This window comes from Cupressus sempervirens, chromosome 9, assembly GCF_028749045.1.
Source record: "Cupressus sempervirens isolate cs-2001-9-10 chromosome 9, ASM2874904v1, whole genome shotgun sequence".
Classification (NCBI taxonomy): domain Eukaryota; kingdom Viridiplantae; phylum Streptophyta; class Pinopsida; order Cupressales; family Cupressaceae; genus Cupressus; species Cupressus sempervirens.
In genome coordinates, this window is record NC_143126.1 from 533,995,732 (window position 1) to 534,014,612 (window position 18,881).

At 34.3% G+C, this 18,881-nt stretch overlaps 1 protein-coding gene across 1 annotated transcript in view; it reads right to left on the reverse strand.

Moving 5' to 3' along the window:
* Positions 1 to 7,918: 7,918 nt before the first annotated feature.
* LOC149539695 (ADP-ribosylation factor GTPase-activating protein AGD3-like) overlaps positions 7,919 to 18,881 on the reverse strand; it is a 60,797-nt gene continuing 49,834 nt past the window's right edge. Inside the window, exons 18-19 of the mRNA XM_089800913.1 lie at positions 8,729 to 9,231; positions 7,919 to 8,602 (exon numbers count right to left, since the gene is read on the reverse strand). Of these exons, the coding sequence (XP_089657039.1) occupies positions 8,476 to 8,602; positions 8,729 to 9,231 (630 nt within the window). The 3' untranslated portion in view covers positions 7,919 to 8,475. The remainder of the gene's footprint in view (positions 8,603 to 8,728; positions 9,232 to 18,881) is intronic.

The following is an 18,881-nucleotide window of genomic DNA, read 5'->3' on the forward strand; positions in this document are numbered from 1 at the left end:
ATCTCGTTGACTGCCTAAATTGGCGAGATCCGCCAAATTTTCATAAAAGAAACCGTGAAACCTTACTTCAAATTCGCAATTTTGCTAATATTCGCAGAGCCCTTATTAATGTTGTTTACTTTTGAAAATCATTAGATCTTTGTGGAGCAAAATTTGGAATTAGAGCAAAAGAATTGTTGAAAGTTTCATAGGTTTTGGATTTGCATGCATTCACAGATTATCTCATATTTTAGTTGTTTTGAGATAGGATTTGAAAACTCAGTGTAGAATTTTATTGAAATATATGTCTACTTCCTGGTGCTTGCATAATGCTTATTAATTTATTGTATTGATTTTTGAATAAATAATTATGTTGTATATTTTGAAAATGAAAACTTATTAATCAATAAAACTTGACTGAGAAAATTGTAGAAAAAAATTAGAAAACTATTATCATTGTATTATTTTAAAATCATTTTTAATATAGGTAAAATTCAATTATAGAAAATTGGAAGAAAACAACAAATTGAACAGTTAAGGTTTCAACTTTAAATTTGTCATTTGAACTATGTAATCTATCATGAGTTTTCTAAATAAAGATAAATATTCTTCTTACATCTGAAATAATTTAATTACAAAATTTATTGTGAAAGCAAAAGATTAATTGAGAGGAAAGTATGTTGTAACTAAATTTATACATGCATGTGAAAAACAATATACTAAAAATAGAAAACTAAGTATATTATGGGTGCAAGATTTGACAAATTAAAGACATGAAAATACTTATTGCTTGTTAATTTTTATTTTATAAAAATATAATATAATTTTCAAATTTATTTATTAAAAAAAGACTTTTTTAATGATTAATTATTAATTTCAGAAATTTAAAAAATATATTTAAAAAATTAAATTTTAAAAAAATAATTTATTTTGAAAATTAAATAAACAAATACTACTTATTTTCTTATAAGTGGGTTTCTTTTTTAACTCTCTATTTTTAATATTAAAAATAAAAATATATTAATTCTTTTTAAAACTCATACTCAGTTGTAACTTGTTATATATTTATTAAATGCAAGTGGAGTTATAATTAGTGACGTAGTTATATTTTAAGAGAAGTTATAGTGGAATTCACTATATAATCATCTAGTTATGACTATTTAATATTATGAGAGAAATTATAAATAATTTAATAATTATTATAATTTTAAGTTTGAGTTATCTCTAGTTGCATCATGAATTAAAGGAAAAATAAATATTAATATTTTAGAAATAAAATTGATATTAATATTTAATCTAATAATATGCATTTATGTTATAAATTAAACCATTTAAGATTTAAGATTATTTAAATTAATAAAATGATAATAGTGCATGATATTTTATATGCAAAGAGATTTGACATTTAAATACTTATTTTTTATACAAGTATATTAGCATCACAATTTGTATTAACATGTATATTCTTACTCTATTTCTAAACACATCATTATAAGCCAAACTAAACAACAGAAAATGATGGAATTTAATCATATAGCTGAAAACTATGTGTTTTCTTATATTTTACTTATAGTCTTGTGATGTTCATTTTTGTGATGGTTTTCTTTGTGGGTTGTTTAGTTGGCCAAGTTAGGATGTGCACCAGAGGCATTTTTGTGATTTCTTTCATAATTATTTGACTGGATGTCATGATGTACTTTATGATTGGATTGAGATATATTTTATGAGGTATCTTTTGATGAGCATTTATGATGGCTTGAATTTTGAGAACCAACTATTATTTTCGGGTTGTTTGTTATGGGACCGAATTCGATCACTATGGTTTTTGTGGTAAGGGACACAATTATGGTTTGTGAGCTTTGGGAAGGTTGCCTAGGTGCATTTTTGTGGGAGTGGCTTGCAATGGGGGTCGAGGCCCAAAGTGATTGTTAGGGTAATTCATTGTAAGTTGTATAACAAGTGATAACATAGTAATTTTAAATAGTTAGACACAGATTAAAAAGATAAGTTAGAGATATTGCCTTGCTAATGCCTTGAGTGTTTGTAAAGGTCAGGGATGGGAATGGGATGATACCTAGTGAAAGGCATGACTAGTTTTTCCTTGTCTTCATGAGAGGGTATTATGATTCCACATGTGTCATGTTGAGGGGTTTGGGGTCCAGAGTGACAGTCTAGGGTAACTCAATGCTTGAGGGTCTGAGGTCTATTGAGAGACCAGTCTAGGGTAACTCAAGTAGTTTAACCATGTGATGACACTCCCTAGTATGTAGCCCGAGTCTTCTTCATGATTTTTTTTTTTAATATTTGTCTCTAGTGGTGTACTTGTTGGATATTACTTTTGATGGTGTAATTATTGTGAGTTGTTACTTATTGATTGGATGTCATTTATTATTGACGATTGACTTTTATTTATGACTATCAACTAGTTATTGGTGATATACTTATTGTTGGATGTTCTTATTGTTGGTGATTTACTTTTATTGATGAAGGTTTTGCTTGTTGATTATTGTTCTTGGACATGTGGCATTTGACTTAAGGTGGATACCTTTCATTGACTTTGTCTTGATTCGATATTGTATTGTATTTGTTATTTGGATGTTGACTTGGTATGTGATGTTGGTATTGAATGAGTGTCCTTTTGACTTTGATTATATCTTCTTCTTGAGTAGTTTGTGTTACCCTTGAGGTAGTTTTGGCTATTAGGCTTCCTTGTTTATGAATGTTTTATGATTGATTAGTCATCTGTAGATCATTCATTATATTCTCTACATCGTGGGAGTGGAAGCCTGACTAAGTGACCATGCGGTTGGGAAGTAGTGTTTTCTTACCATTTGGGTCTCCCTCAATTTGACAAACGTTGGATGTTTATGGATGCGATTATATCATTATCATTTGTATTCTTATCTTGGAGACTTATTTTCATTTGATATATCTATGTATCATGTATTTTGAGATCCTACACGATATTGTATTGTATATTAATGTACTTGCTCTATTCTCGTATATCTTGCAACATGTGTAGTGGATGTTATTCATTGCATGTATTTTCATTGTATATGTTGTACTTATGCATTTTCTTATGAGATAATGTATATGTTATTTCCTTATGATTCATGAACATGTACAGAAGACTTAAACTAATTATTATAAACTTCTTAACATGACTCAAAGTGAAGGAACCATTGAGGAATGAGAATTGTATTTGTAGTTGTTTATGTGTACTTGATGTGTATGTGTATATTGCTTCCACATTGTTATCTTGTGTTGTTTAAACTTTTCTTTTAAAATAGTTCCATAAGCATTGAATCATGTTATATCATCTCTCGGGTTCCCGAGCAGGGCGTTACAAGCAACATCTTATAGTGTACAAGAGTGCAATCAAAAGCCATGTGTCTAGTGGAGAAGAAACACTAGCAGTGGAAGGGAAGACCCTCAGAATTCAATGGTTGAGTCGACGGTCACTCCCTAACCATGATAACCATATCCACTGAAAGCAATGTGGAGACATCCATATCACAAGAATATGGGCATTAGTAGAATGGATCAAAGTAGTCATGGGATCACCCACCTTCAGAAAACGGCAAGGAGAGTTTCCAATGGCCTCAAAGAAAGACATCTCCCAGAAATGAAGTGGGAGATTAGGAAGGCAAGCCCGCACTAAATGCACACTGAGTGGTTAAAAAGGCAAGCTAAAGGGAACTAGCCACGATTTGGCAAAAAGGGAGTGATTCCCCCAAACCCACACTTTATTCAAAACCAAATCATGGTCTTCAAATTTTGAAAATAGAGCAATAAAAAAAATGTTTGCACAAGGGTAGAAATACTAGTAGTTTAACAAAAAGGGGGAGTAGTATAGCAGTTTAACAAAAAGGGAGAGTAATAAGTTATGCACACAGTAAGAGGGAGCAGTAGAAATCTTTTGGAGTTCAAAATATAGCTAAGTGTTATATCCAACAAGTGGTAACAAAGAATTTTAAACTTTTGGGAAAAAAATCCCAACAAGTGGTAACAAAGAATTTTAAACTTTTGAAAAAAAAATCATCAATACTAAAGGGGGAGAATGTTGGTTTGAAAATCGTAATGAAGGCTCATGATGATAATTTTAATGTTATGTATAGCAATTGGTAACACGGTAAGAATTTTGAACTTTTGAGGTTTTTTTCATCAATACCGAAGAAGGAGAATGTTGGTTGGAAAATCATAATGAAGGTTATTGATAATGATTTTAGAAGCTATGGTTGTCATTGTTGGCAAACCATTACATAGGTGAAGTCATTTTTATGAAGTTATATGAATAGGTAAATAGGTGGAAACTAGTGACTGTCGAGAACTAGTTACCCAACAATTCAAATCTAGAAAAGGGCCAAAGACCAACATGTTTGCTAACCAAAACAACATATTCTCATTGTTGCTATCTAAATATTTGAAAAGAAATGTACATGTTTTATATGGTGTAATATGGTTGGGGGTGAATGGATTATGTCCCACTTCTTTCTAGCATGTTATTGAACATTTTGTAACATTTTGGTATACCCAAATTTATTATTGCTTTTAATTTGCAAATTTGAAGTAAAATGTATAAATGAGATCTATTGCTGAAGTTGATGCAAAGTGTAACTATATCTTGTAAGGCTTCAACCTCCTCAAGTAGCATCTAATCCTTCGGTTTTCTCACTCCATGTGCATCGATCTTTTCATTTAAACTCAAGTACTATGAGGATTTCTACATGTCACAATTTCGCATAACTCCTTTCGAGCCCACAAGTAGTTTTTCCCTTCACAGTGTGCAATGTAATTCATGGCAATTTTTTAGGGCCATTTTATGTTTCTTATTAAGATAAAAATCAATTTTGAAGGGACATGAAACCCTTTACATCAAGAATACATAAAATAATTCAATAAAATCCACCTAAACAAAATGAAACAAACAAAATGGGGAAAGCTAACAATCTCTCCGGGGGTCATTTCATGTTGACTACAACTCTGCCTTCATGTGCTCCAAAGATTTTATCGTGTTTCCACTTGTCAGCTTGACATTTTTCTAGGGAACTCTTCATTTCGTCTAGATCTCTTATTTTGTACTCATGTGCCACATGTTAGTTGTTCAACAATTTGTGAAGCAGTTTCTCCTCACATATACATGGATGGGTCGGTTTGTGGTTTTTCCAAGTAAGCCAAATCTATTCAAGAGCTTATGTTCCTTCCTAACGTGGACCACTACGTATCTACCATGCGTCCTCTCTGTTGATTTTCAAATCTAAAACATTTTTATCCCTCATCCAAATGTGGCACGTATGAGGAGATTATTGTTATAGGTGGCATTGCTTTACATGTGTTAAGTGATAGAGAGAAATAAATTGGTGACTGATTGTAAAAGAAGACATAGATGTCACTAGAGATGCACTTATTTAAGGATAGAAGATGAGCACGCTAAAAAATAAGAGAGAGCCAGTTTCTCCAATATGAGGTATTTGGTCCTGAACATGGATAATTAAATGTGATATTGTAAATCATATTTCACTATAATTGTACTAGATTCCGACCACTTTGAGTTTCCAACCTTCCTACAACCACAATTGTACCAGGTTTCATCTCTCTTAACTTAATTGAAAACAGGACATATTTTTGCAACCAAATTATCTAGCGTAAGAAAATTATAATCGAACTATTTGCCACCAACTTCATCTGGCATCTTTTTGCTACCAACTATATTTGGCAATTTTTTATGACCATCTATAGTTTCAATCAAAATTGTTGAACCATTTAAGTATGTTCTCCACATTTTATCTCTTCCAAAAATATTTAAAATAAAGAACTTGTTTGCATTCAATTCCTACACTTCATGTAAAAAGATATCGGTATGCTCTTCACTTATGCTTTATAAGAATTTTTTGTGAATCAAAAAGGAAATGACAAGATAAAATAATTTATTAATCTCCAAGAGGAGACCACAAGCGGGTCTAAGGGACCGAGAATACAAACAAGGGCGAGAAAACAGCCAGACCACCAAACGGTGTGCGAGTACAACCAAAAAAAACGTAAACAAGCAGAACAAGAAGAAAAGAAAGAGGAATAACAACAAAAGGGGGGTTACAAAACTGCAAAACTAGTAGTTCGTAACCATGGAAAAGTAGCTCAAAACAAAAGGATAGCTACTGTGTGCAGAGAAATCCAAGCCCGACACCGGGTAGAGGAGGTATGCCGCCGCTGCTGCTACTGCTGCAAGTTATTTCCATGGTCCATTAATGTATTCTGCTGCTGGAGAATACATTTCATAATAGACTAGACGCTAGGTTCAAAACTTCAAAGTATAACCTTAACCTACTGCACTCGAAAAAGAAAAAAAAATTGAGCAGACTATTGTAATAGTCTAGAAATTCTATTAGAACTTGTCATTATCACACAATTCTTAGAAAACTACTCAAATAACATTATGTAGGAACTTCATGCCACTCATCGTTTATTAAGACTAGGTTATTAGTCAAGGCTAGAATATTTTTGCTTTGGTTTCAACTTCTCAACAAATTCTCCTTGGATTTGCCCCAAACTCATGCAGGATCTTGCCCAGGGCATCTAGTTCAGTAAGGCTACATTAGGTTCTTTGTCAAGAATATCAATGTTAAATAGTTTGTTGGAAGAACATTTTTTTGTGTCAGCCACTAGCTGCACCATGCTATTGGCATTGTGTGGCACCCTTGTACCTCTCGCTCTTGGTTGATAATAAATTGGTAGATTAAGGTTGCAATTTTTTTCCCAATTTAAAAAACAAATCAATTACCAAGCAAATTTTCACTGGGTTTGTGTAGGGCCCTCCTCTTGACCAAATCTGAAACCTGGGCCATATCTAGACCAAGTAAAAAATGGCCACTTTAAATTTGATTGATGCCAAAGATTTTTTTATCAATCAAGAATAATTGACCAAACAGAATCGTCTCAATGGTTGATTGATCAAGAAATTCAAAGAATTAATAAAGCACTACCTTATTCACTCAAAGTGAAAGACCGCTCCAGATATGATCGAAGAATGGTCAGCCAAATATCTACTCTTTAACAAGAAGCTGATAGTTCACTGTAGGAACCACAACATCAAAATCTGCAAAGTGGAAACTCTTGAAGACATATTTAATGATATCAAAACTCCTTATTTCTTTCTTTAAAGGAATATTTCATGACTTACTTCTTTTGGGAAAACAGACAGATTCACTGCTTGTTTCTTACTTCCCTTGTCCTGATGATGGATCCCAAAATGATAGCGTTTAGGGTTTCATTGATTAAAAAGCTCAGACACAGTTGTCTGCCTGAACCTCTTCGTTTAACTCTAATGGACCATGGAAATAACATGCTTTTGACTGATGATTATTATTGAAATTATCTAGCATCAATCTGAGTTCCATGGAAAATACGGAGACTTAATTGGAGCAACTACAGACAGCCAGTTCCAAACAGCTCAGAAAATCACAAATGATGCAAACCATCTTCTCTAGTTTGAAACAGGTCTAATCACTCAGGAGACGCACCACCAGAAGTATTTATCCTTTCAGGCATATGTGCATGACTCAAAATGCATGCAAATCACATTCCAAAGCAACTGAGACCAGACAATCTAAAAATCTAAAACATCTTTATTAATTATATAAACAAAAAATGCTTAATAGATTAAAACTTGTTTGGTGTAAAGACAACATTTCTTCCATCTTACCCATACAAAGGAAGATTTGTATTTAGTTCTGCAGTGCTTTGCAAAGATTTAAAAATAATATTACCACCACCTTTCCATTAAGATTACATACAGGAGCAGCTAAGCCCAATTTATGTAGGCTTGACAAAAAAAGCATTTTAATCAAATTTGCCTGTAAGAGGACCTATATCCTAACATTCAAGAAAACCAGTTCTATTCCTCATCCCTCTGAACGCTCTTTATCAATGTGCTTCACAAATATAGGCACAACTGAAAATTATGAAACATTGATCTGATATTTTATGAAACAAATCCTCGAAATATTTTATGAAATCAAGCCAGGCTAGGTGCTTTTCCAAGCACAATATATCATTACTGGTAGACCTTACATACAAAGGGGAACCAAAAGCATAGCACACAGCTATATATACAAAAAAAATATCCAACCAACCAAATTATACAAAAACTTTATGGAGAAAATGATGGAGAACATACTCATACTCATATAAGGGATGTTGAATATAACGTGATGAAGCATTAGGGAATCACTACAAAACCGAATGAATGAGGACTGTAAGGGAATGTGCACTGTACATGCTGGGAAAAATGCTTTTCAGCTCTGGGACCACTGTTCTGTATCCATATGAAGATCAAGGCACCTTTCACAAAAGCCTTGTTGATATCCAAGCAATGGGCATCCTTGACAGGACTCAACAATCAAAATGGCAGTGCAAAAAATGCACCATAATGAATAAACTTTGCATCTTGCCAGCAAAGGACTGGGCAGAGCTAGCTCTTTCAGATAAACTAACCAACCATCAAAGAGACTGTCTGTTATTTTCAGACAAGAAAACAAGAAATTCGTCATCCATAGATAAACCCATTTCCATTGCTCTTTGTAATGGGGTTTTACCATCTCCATCCAAAGCTCTTGTATTAGCACCCCTGTATTTAAGAAAAAAGGCAAAACAATAAGACTCCAGATTAAAATATGTTTCAAACAACTCATGCAACCAAAGCATTTCCAAATTTAATGGCAACAAAAAAAATCCAAACAAAGCATATGGGCACCTAGTAATCAGCAACTTCGAAAATAAGTGTTTCCTGCCAGAGATACAAATATGAAGAGGTGTTCTTCCAAAATGGTCAGCAACATTTAGATTGGCACCATACTGCAAGAGTAACTCTAGCATGCCTAGGTCACCAAAGTAGCATGCTAGATGTAACAAGGAGCATTGTTGTAGACCCTCGTCTGCTTCACTTAAATCATCACTGTCAGTTAATGAACTTGTGCTATTTGTTGGTGAATCTGAAAGTTGTATGAGCCCACAACCAGGAGCAGAATTGTTTTGTGAAGTAGTGTGTTCCCTTCTCATTATTGTAGCTTTTGACATATTTGAGGAATCATTTGCCCTCACCTCTTCATATGTTGTATTAACATCAGCACTGGAACTTAAAATAAGACGGTATGCCATTTTCTTGTCATTAGCTCGAACAGCATCCCATATTTGACAAGCTACTGATGATGCCTGACAGTCCGGGCTTGGCTTGGATATAAATCTTTTCGCAGAATACTGCAAAGAAAATGATAGAAAGAACCTCTTAGTCTCGAATCCGAAAAAAGCAGGGAAAGTCATAATAAACATCTTTTACTAATCATAAAATATCAGATGTTCCTTGGACAAAATAAAAATTATATTGAATTTTCAAAAGCACTTATTATCACATGATTAGTAAATTCATCGATTTATAATGTCACATGCATATATATCTAACTAAGGCATCATAAGTACTCTAGCCATATATAGAAGTGAAAAAACTAGATAGTGATATAAAACAATTCAAATCTTGAAAGCAATTCTAGCACACATATCCACGAAGTACCATATGAATATTTGATTCAGCTTCTAGCATATCCCTTCCAGAGCTATACTGGCTTCAGCAAAATGGATCCTCTAAAAGTTCTGTGATGCCAGCTCACTGTCACAGCCATGAAAACCACCAGCTCTCTAATATATGATGTTCCATTACTTGTATGTTTTCCAGAGGGTGTTCACATATGCACACCATGAATTTCTTTACATGCAACTGTTTGCATAAGTTTCTGTGTTTCTTAACACATCTGCTTGTATGTTTATTACTATGTAATATGGGTATATATTTATGTGCATGCATGTTGCTTCCTTGCTTCCGACAATATTCAGCAAGTCAGTTTAGAAATGAATTTTTGTTTTAAAACCTTCCATATCTCTGTTCCAAGTAGAGAGTTGTTGGAAGTACTACCGAACAAGTGAATAAATCAAAACTTTTAATCTATATGAGTAAGCAATAATTATAAAAGAGGTAAAAAGTTAAACCATAAAAATTTTGACATTTAAGCCACAAGAACCCACTGATTTGAGCGGATTAATGGGAAATGTGTATAAAATAGGATGGAACCCTCTAAAAAATTAAGCTGAACCTCCATCTCTTTGTGAACAAGCAAGTTGTCAGCTAAGTTTTTAAGTATAATTTTCTAAAACCACACATACCCCAATAACTGTGTGTCCAGTACATAGAAAAACTTGAAGATGTTCTTCATCGAAACAGCAGGATGCCTGTTAATTCAAATTGCAACTGGATTTGTGTAGGTTTGTTATATACCCTCAAATGTCCTTCCAAGTCCTTCTGACTTGGGTTGGATGAGGGATTTGAAAACTTTATTTTTAAACATCAAACTGTTTATATGGTGTTTTTGTTATTTTGATCTATTGATTTCTGCAGTTTTTACTTGTTCTTTCAGTTGTTTTTTATAATAGAGAATCACAGCCTTATCCTTTCTTTGTCTCAATTTCGGCTTTTATATTATTATTTAACCCTCTTTGTGAGTTGTGCCAACTGAGTCCTCTGTTTTTTGTTTAACCTTTGACTAATTCTACAATATACTGAATAGAGGTCTAGGGTGGCCATGAGAACACCCAAAATGGAAGCATTAACACCCATGTCCCCTTTATAAATCTTCCATTGCACTCAATGAGACCACATTATTTCTTGAAGGCTCCAGCCTTTTTAGGTGATATTGTGGGTTTGAACTACTCGACAGTATGGCAATGTGACATGAGAAACATAATATAGAATTCAAAAACCTTACAAGTTATTTGTGGCATCATGAATCATGATTTTGATTCTCTTAACACAATTTATAATTATAAATAATTATTGCATAGCTTATGAAATTCCTGATATGTTTAATAAATTATAATCTCATCCACTTGGCTGGCCTGAAATAAAATGCTGAATCATGGTACAACTGATAAGGCAAATCAGCACCAGGAAAACCCTAGTTTTTATAACAAAATTATTACATTATTCAAGTCAAGATAAACCAGATGATTAGAGAATTGATCATAGAAATGACAAACAGCTATCAGTGACATCAACAAGTTTCTAGGATATCAGCCAGTGTGTTTCTTAATTGTTTTGACATTCTATTAACTTTATTTATTGTTGTGTTCACCAAGTGCTGCCATACCCACTTACCACTGCATTATCCAAATTTTCTGACGCTTTGATTGGACAATATTGTAAAAGGTCAGTTGAACATTATGACTTATGTAGAATGTCAAGTGTTGAAGATTATAGCCGCGATAGAGATCTTTACCTCTGAGATTGCTAGAGAAGAGATTTATGATGATATTTCAGTCGTATTCATTTGTATCTTTCTTATAATCAAGTGAGCACGATGTAGCAATCAAGGTGTGCTAGGTGTCTCATCCTACATATCTGACATTTTATTATATGAATAGACATGCGGCATGCAAAGAGACATGCGTTTGGAAATATGAAGAGACTCACATTTGGAAAATAAAGAGATTTCTGATTATAATAATGAAGTCTCTCTCAATTCAATATATATATGATTATTTTATTGAAGATCTCACTATTGATTTGTGTATGCGGCTGGCAATTCAATATTGATAAATACTGAATATTAATATGTAATCATGAATCTCATGTTTGCAGCCACCGAACTCCAAAGGGCAGAGCATTAATTGATTTCAATGTCTCTATTGGATGTTCGGCTGGGTATTAGCATTGTTTCAAAAGACACAAAGCCATTAGGCATGTCATGAGAGGACATGTCTCACGTCCATGACATGACTGTTGGTATAAACAATCATTAACATTATATTAACCAGTTTAGTTAATGTTTAACCAAAACATGATTTATATCAAGTCGCTGATCTGCATAAACATAAATGGATCATCTGCTCAGTCCTATTGTGTCTTAATGTGAATGCATCCAATCATTGTCTGATCGATATTATGCAAGTAATCAATATTCAATCACCAAAAGATAATATAATATGGAAGTACAGATTTCTGCATACTTAGTTTGGTATGAATATTTTCGATTGAATGCAAGGATAATTGCTTGTGTGAATTCAAGGCATGATAGTTCTAATTTAGCACAGGGACTATGCAAGTATTTATGTATGAATGCATGTATATCAGTTAGTGAACTGATATACATGCACATATGCATACAGTCACCATAATCAGTTATCCTTGTATCTGACTGAAGCTATTATATATCAACAGTTTTGTGTGATAAGCAATGTACTCAAACTTCTTTTATTTAATAAAAGATGTACTTTTTGGTGTGGCTGGGATTTTCGCTTCAAGATGGAGGGTTATCCCAGGATAAATTGTTATGCCTTTCTTCATTTTGTTTATTGCTGTTTATCTTATTTCTGGGCAAAACACTAACATGGTATCAGAGCCAAGTTAGATAACAGCAATATAAGGAGTCTCTCTCTTCATTAGTTCATGTACCTGATATAGATTGCTATGAGTATTTTGTAGGCAATTTGTATGTGTTAAAGTATGATGTAGCTGTGAGTCAGATCTTTCTGCAATTTGTTGGTCTCTCTGATTTATGCTATTCGTTGGCTCTACTTGGTTACTCTTGCCAGTGCTTGTATATCTTTCATCAGAAGAGATTATGTTCAGTATTGCTTCTTATTTCAGAGTGTCATAAATAATTTCTTCATGTTCCACCATTATCCCTTTCATCAATCATATTGTTGAGCATTCATTTCGAGTTTTAAATGCGTGCTAAAGTGTGCTCCATTTGTGATTAGGTGGCATCCCTCCTCCAGAGCCTACGTGGACTTTCTATATAAATGGTGTCGTCTTTCTTTCCTAGCTACCGCTTTCTCTCATCAGGTTTTCATTTTTATATAGTGAAACATAGGGACTCGCACCTCCCTCCCAAACCTCAAAGTACCCATCCCCAAGACGTCCCCGCACCGGGTACTTGAGTACCCAAGTACCCCCACCTCTGCCATTCCACAACCATGTCACCGCTAGGATGGGCACTTGAATTTCTATTTGAATTTTGATTTTTGAATGTTAATATTGGGTAATATGTTACTATGTTGAATGTTCAATGGTTCTAGTTCATGTTGCAATTTTCTATGTTCAAGTATTTTAATTTGATATGTTATAATGAGACGTCATTTCATAACTAGCATTTCAAGTTCTATATGTATACTATACAACACCCATCCCTACCCCGTCCTCCCCTTGTTGCCGTCCCCTGGCCATCCCCCTATCATACCAAACATTAGGCTGATTGTCCTCCTGTCCTGGAAACTCGTCTCGGCGTTCCGCCGTCCCAATGTACCCCAATACCGGTGTTACATTGTTTTAATGTGTCTTCAATCTTTATTTGGGGTGATTTATTCAGAATAGACTTTTCATGTGTAACGGCAAAGGGAATAACAATAAGTGTATGGAATGACCAGAAAAATATACAGCCGTCTTCTGTCTGTTCAATTTTATTTTTCAAAGGAAAGAATGTGAAAATCATTATTTTGTAACGTTTGGGATTCAGTGGATCTCTTGTTTCGTACCTGCTGGTCATTGTAGAGTTATCTTATGTATCTGAAGAGTCATCGCGACTATTGAAACCATGAGGTCAATGTAGAGTCACCACTTGTAACAGACATGTCATCCTCTAGCATCGGACCTTTTAGGTTTTTCTGAGCGACATGCATTCAGGGGTTAAGTCTTTAGGAGCACAGTTGGCACATTCACTAGTAGGAAATCATCGAGTTTTATAGTCCAGCTAGTTTTTGGCGAAACTAATCACCAATTTCAAAACTCAGCTGCACCCAAAAAATCACAGATTACTTGCCACGTTGATGTTTAGTTAGTTGTTTTCCATTTCATGGTGTAAGCTGCCTATATTGTAGATGGGCTCCGTGGAAGCAAAAATTAATACTGCCGAGAAATGTTTCTACGTTTAGCTGCAAATGTAATCTATTGATAGTTAACAAACATGCAAATAACTTCATCAATTGAAAGAAGTCAAGGACATCTTGGACGTTTTATTTTGAAGGGAGTTATGATCAAACTATTGCAAATTTGTGCCTTGTTTGTTTTCGCTGTTGTCATTTCTTTGTGATTGAAACATACAATTTCTTAAGCAGAACTTCAGAAAGTCAAAAGATAATTATAGAAACAGTACAGGTTGAATCATTAAGCTTTTGTAGATGTAGCCTCATCCCCATTGTACCTTGGAAACATACACTATTTTAGTATTTACTTCTAGTTTGAAAGAAACTATTTACTATTTTTGCTTCCCGCCATTAGCATTCCGCATTAGAATGCGATTTTGTACCCACTGTGCATTTATATATATCTAAACTCTGCTTGTTTCTTTTGTGTTCTCTTTAATTAACTCATTGAAATTTGCAAAAACAATGTATTTTTAATTAAACTTTAGTGGGCTTTTTAAGTTCCCGAGTTTTTTTTAAAAATTGGCTGATTTTTTCCCGAACAAACTTTTAGGGGCTTGGCGAGTTGCTGAGCATGAGTTTTCCCACTATGGATATAGGTACCTTGTTTAAAAAAATAAGAGACAAATACTTGAAGATGCAATGTCTTAGTGTGTGTGTATGGGAAATTTGGTTATATGTTAAGTGACAAGAGACAAACTGAAATGATTAATTGTTTGATATTTTAATTTCTTTGATAATTAATAATTTAATATCATGACATTGAACTTTCAAGTATATAAAGCCTAATATAATATACTAGAAAAATTGTCAACATTTGAGACTCATAGAAATGCTAATACACTTATAAAAACACATATAAAAAATTCAAGTTATTGTATTATGTCATCCAATAGACAAAGCTCCACCCTTGCATCAGCTATGCATCAATTTCCAAGTCTTTAGCTATGATGCTCTGTCGATGCTCATCCTTAGATTTCTCTATAGGTAGTAGATATAGATGTAAATTTGTATTGCCCATTTCATCCTCCATGGGTGTTGTTGCTCTGTTAGGTAGAATTTGGTTCTATTTTGTTGGCCCCTCTTTGTACCAAGGTGCACACAATAGAGAGAAGTGAGCTATAAATGTAGACTAAGCTGTTTTTTTTGTTGAAACTAAGGGTTCCTCACTAGAAAATGAATGAAACCTCAAGTACACCAATTTCTCTAATATAAAGAAGAGTTGGCTACATTTGAGAGCAATCTGATTGTGATTCAAGTGCTTCACTTTCATTTTTTTCGAACTCCACCTTCTAGGCTTTACCTTTGCATGGGTGTCATTGAAGGTCTTTTTTAAGTTTCCAAATTGAGGAAGTCTGCTTGTGGCCTCAAAAATTTAAAATAGTTCCCTCAGGCTTTGTATATTGAGATGAACTCCTTTTAGTTAGATTCCTAAGATGCCACTTCAAATGTTTACATCTTGAGGAAGGACTCACTTGTTTCTAGTTTTTCAATATTGATGACAAATTTGTTTCTTATATAGTTTTGCCACGACAGACTTGGGTTTATTGCACTACTTTCGCAGAGATACTATTGCCTTCTTTTAGGATTGCTCTCACTTAGACCAATTATGCATCTAATCTTTTTAAGAACCCATCTATCCATCATTACATGTGATGCAAGAACATCCTTGGACAACTAGCACTCCTTCATTAACCCCAAAAAATATTTCCTTTCTATTCCCATTCTTGTTTGTCAGTTTTGGTGTTTTGTGCTGGGATAGTTCTAGTTGGCTCCATATTCCATCTGATCCTTATGATATGTTCTAGACATCATGAAACATCTATATCTGGGTTCTGATTTCGATTGGTAACTTCCTGATGAAGTTCTTAAGATTGGTCCAGTTCTGTTTGTTTTTCATGGTCTAAGGGCCAGGTTGGAATGAGTTGATCTCCTGATGGCGTTTCATGGTCTGTGATGGTTGATGATGCATTCTTCAATGCTAATATGTTTGTGGTGGACCTCTGTGCACAATCACATGACATATCAACCTTACTTGGAGGAGTCGTTCTAGAATTGGGTCTTGACCTATAAATTATGATATGTTTTCTCCATTCTTGGAAATTTTGATTGGTTTGGCTGACCTATGGGTTGCGATCCTGTATATAAGTGTCACAGTTGTTCTTTGTAGGGAGGGTAGTTGAGTAGTGGTGGAAGGAAGTGAGGTAGAATCTGATCTTTGTAATTAATCGGGCCTGTATGCATGTAATGTAAGACTGTATTTTAGCAGGGCAATTTGATTTAAATTTTGGCTCTATGTCAATGAAAATATTGATCTAGCTTGTTCGAAATGTTGTTTTTCTATTTGAGATTGTTAATTCCGTTGTCTTGATTCTAGCTGAAAGGTTGGAATATCTCCTTCCCGGAAACTCTTATCTTTGACCACATCAACTGGTATTAGAGCAAAGTCTTATGATCCTGTATTAACTGATCAGAGTTCCTAACCTTGTGAAGCCCTGAATCTATTAATTATGAGGTGGCAGAGTGTGGATCTTACTCGCAATTGCACAGGACTTTCACAAGAGTACCATAGAAGGATTTTTGGCTTGTTGTAGAGCTTGAGGATTGTCTGAGTATTGCAGAGGTGAACGTATCACCAGATTAGAGGCAAATTACTTGTACATTGGATCGACAAAGGGAGGTAAATTGAACTTGGCAATCAGACTGCAAAAGTTAAGGCAATTGCACCGAAGGATTGGAAGGTTGCTGCCTAGAAGGAATCTTGAGACTGAAGATGAATATGAGGAAGCTGTTGAAGTTCTTTAGACTATTGAAGTTGAGGTCCCTGTAGAAGAAGAAAGATTGTGGAAAGCTATGACACAAATAGGTAAGAGGCATAGAATGGATGTTTCTAACTTTTTTTATTCTTTTCATCCTGATGAATTGATAGATTCAATGAGTGAGTTAGAGGATTAATTTGAACTTGAAGATGTTAAGGATCCAAAAAGGGTTATGTTATGTCAGACTAAGTTGAAAGGTCATGCTGCCTTATGGTGGAAAGAATTGCAAAAGGATAGGGAAGATAATGGCAAACCTAAGATTACTAGGTGGAGGGTATGGTTTCTAGACTTAAGATCATTCATATCGGAGGTTGATGAATTGGAATTTTTCAAGAAGCTGCAAAACTTGAAGCAAAAAGACTTGAGTGTAAAGGAGTATATAGAGGAATTCTACAAGATAACAATCTGATATGGACATCAAGAGTCATCTAAGATTACATTAATAGCTTGAGGCTTAACATTAAACATGTTATGGATTAATGCAGTTGAAGATGGTTATGGGTATGTCCTGAAGGAAGAAGATAAGTTGGAAAGGAGACAAAGCAACCTTAGAGAAAGGGACAAGCAATTGATGACAAGAGAAAAGAAGAGCAAGTGATGGAAGAAGAATCTGATCAGAGGATTCCTAAGAGAGACACTGGCAATAGAGACTTCAAAGGTACTTCTTTCAAATGTGGGAATGTTGGATATAGAGCTTTCCAATGTTCAAAGGGTTCTAGCAAAGGCACAGGCAAACAAAGGGTTCTAGCAAAGGCACAGGCAAACAAAACCTTGTAGCACATGAGAAGCAAACGATGGACGAACCTGATAAAAGTATGGCACACCTAAGGTCAAAGAATCTTTGGGATAAGAAAGAAGTTGATAGGCTATATCAATGCCCTTCCCTTATCAGTACCAATACCAATAACCTGGCAACCCTCATTTGAAATTACACATTTCTAACATTAATGTTGAATAATGCCATTGATTTCCTTTTCGTATATGTCATTTCAAATGTATGGCACTAGATGTTTGGTCTTAAGAGTCAAATCTTCATAGGATTACCATGCATCTCTTACACCAACCACACAACCTCCAAAAATAGTTTGAGTATATTTGAGCACATATATTCAAAGATATACAATAGATTGTCGATGCAAAAATTAAATGAACTTCACCTCCATCAAAAAAAAATCATGGGCTCTAAATCACCCTAGTTACAATAGAGGGTGTCAATCCACAATTTGATCAAGCAAGCTGAAAATCATATCTTCACTAAGGATTAACATGTGTGGGTTCGTCTGGTTGATCCTAAAGCAAAAAGAAGCAGCCATAGAGGGGAAGGGAAGACCATAAGTAGATTCCTTGTATGGTGTCTAAATCGTAGTTTTACTTTTTATTTTTATTTTTATTGTCATGTATATCCACGAATTATTTACACCTAAATCACTCGAAAAGTTTCAAACATTCAAACATGTTTCCCTTAGCTAACACACATGCAAAACCTAAGATACCAAGTTCTAGCCATGTTCACCCCCAAGTTCGTCTCAGGCACATGACCCAAACCCAAAGGAACCCACAACAATTAGAGCCAAAAATGAGCCCTAATCGCTTAAGAGTACATTTTTAAAACACTAATAAACTCATGAGGCCTAATCTTGACCCTATTTGCTCATTACATTCATCTTCATTAAAACCCTTGCATTTTTCACCATTTTTTTCTCAATCTTGTTTTGACGGTGGGTGTATTTTTCTTGGAAGGTGAACACAAAGGAGTGAGACACACCAAAGGCTTAGGACTTATTAAAGAGGGAAAATTTAGCAATCAAAAGTGAATGAATCTCTATCATTTTTCAACATTTTCAAGATTTTTTGCTTTTGGTTTTGTAAGAAGTATTGAATTCTTTTGAGCTTTGTATTCATATTAAGGGGTTATAACGCCAATTTTCTTCTAGATTTTATAATGATGTTTTGAGTTTTCCATTTTAGGTTCATTATTCAGAGATAACGTCTAGAAACGGAAGTTCTAGTTCAATTGCTCAAAGCCAAAATGAAAAGAGCCCTTTTAGAATTGATGTAGGTTCACCACTTTGTCATTATACACTAATGATTAAGCAAATGTTTGATGGTGGGGGCTTTCTT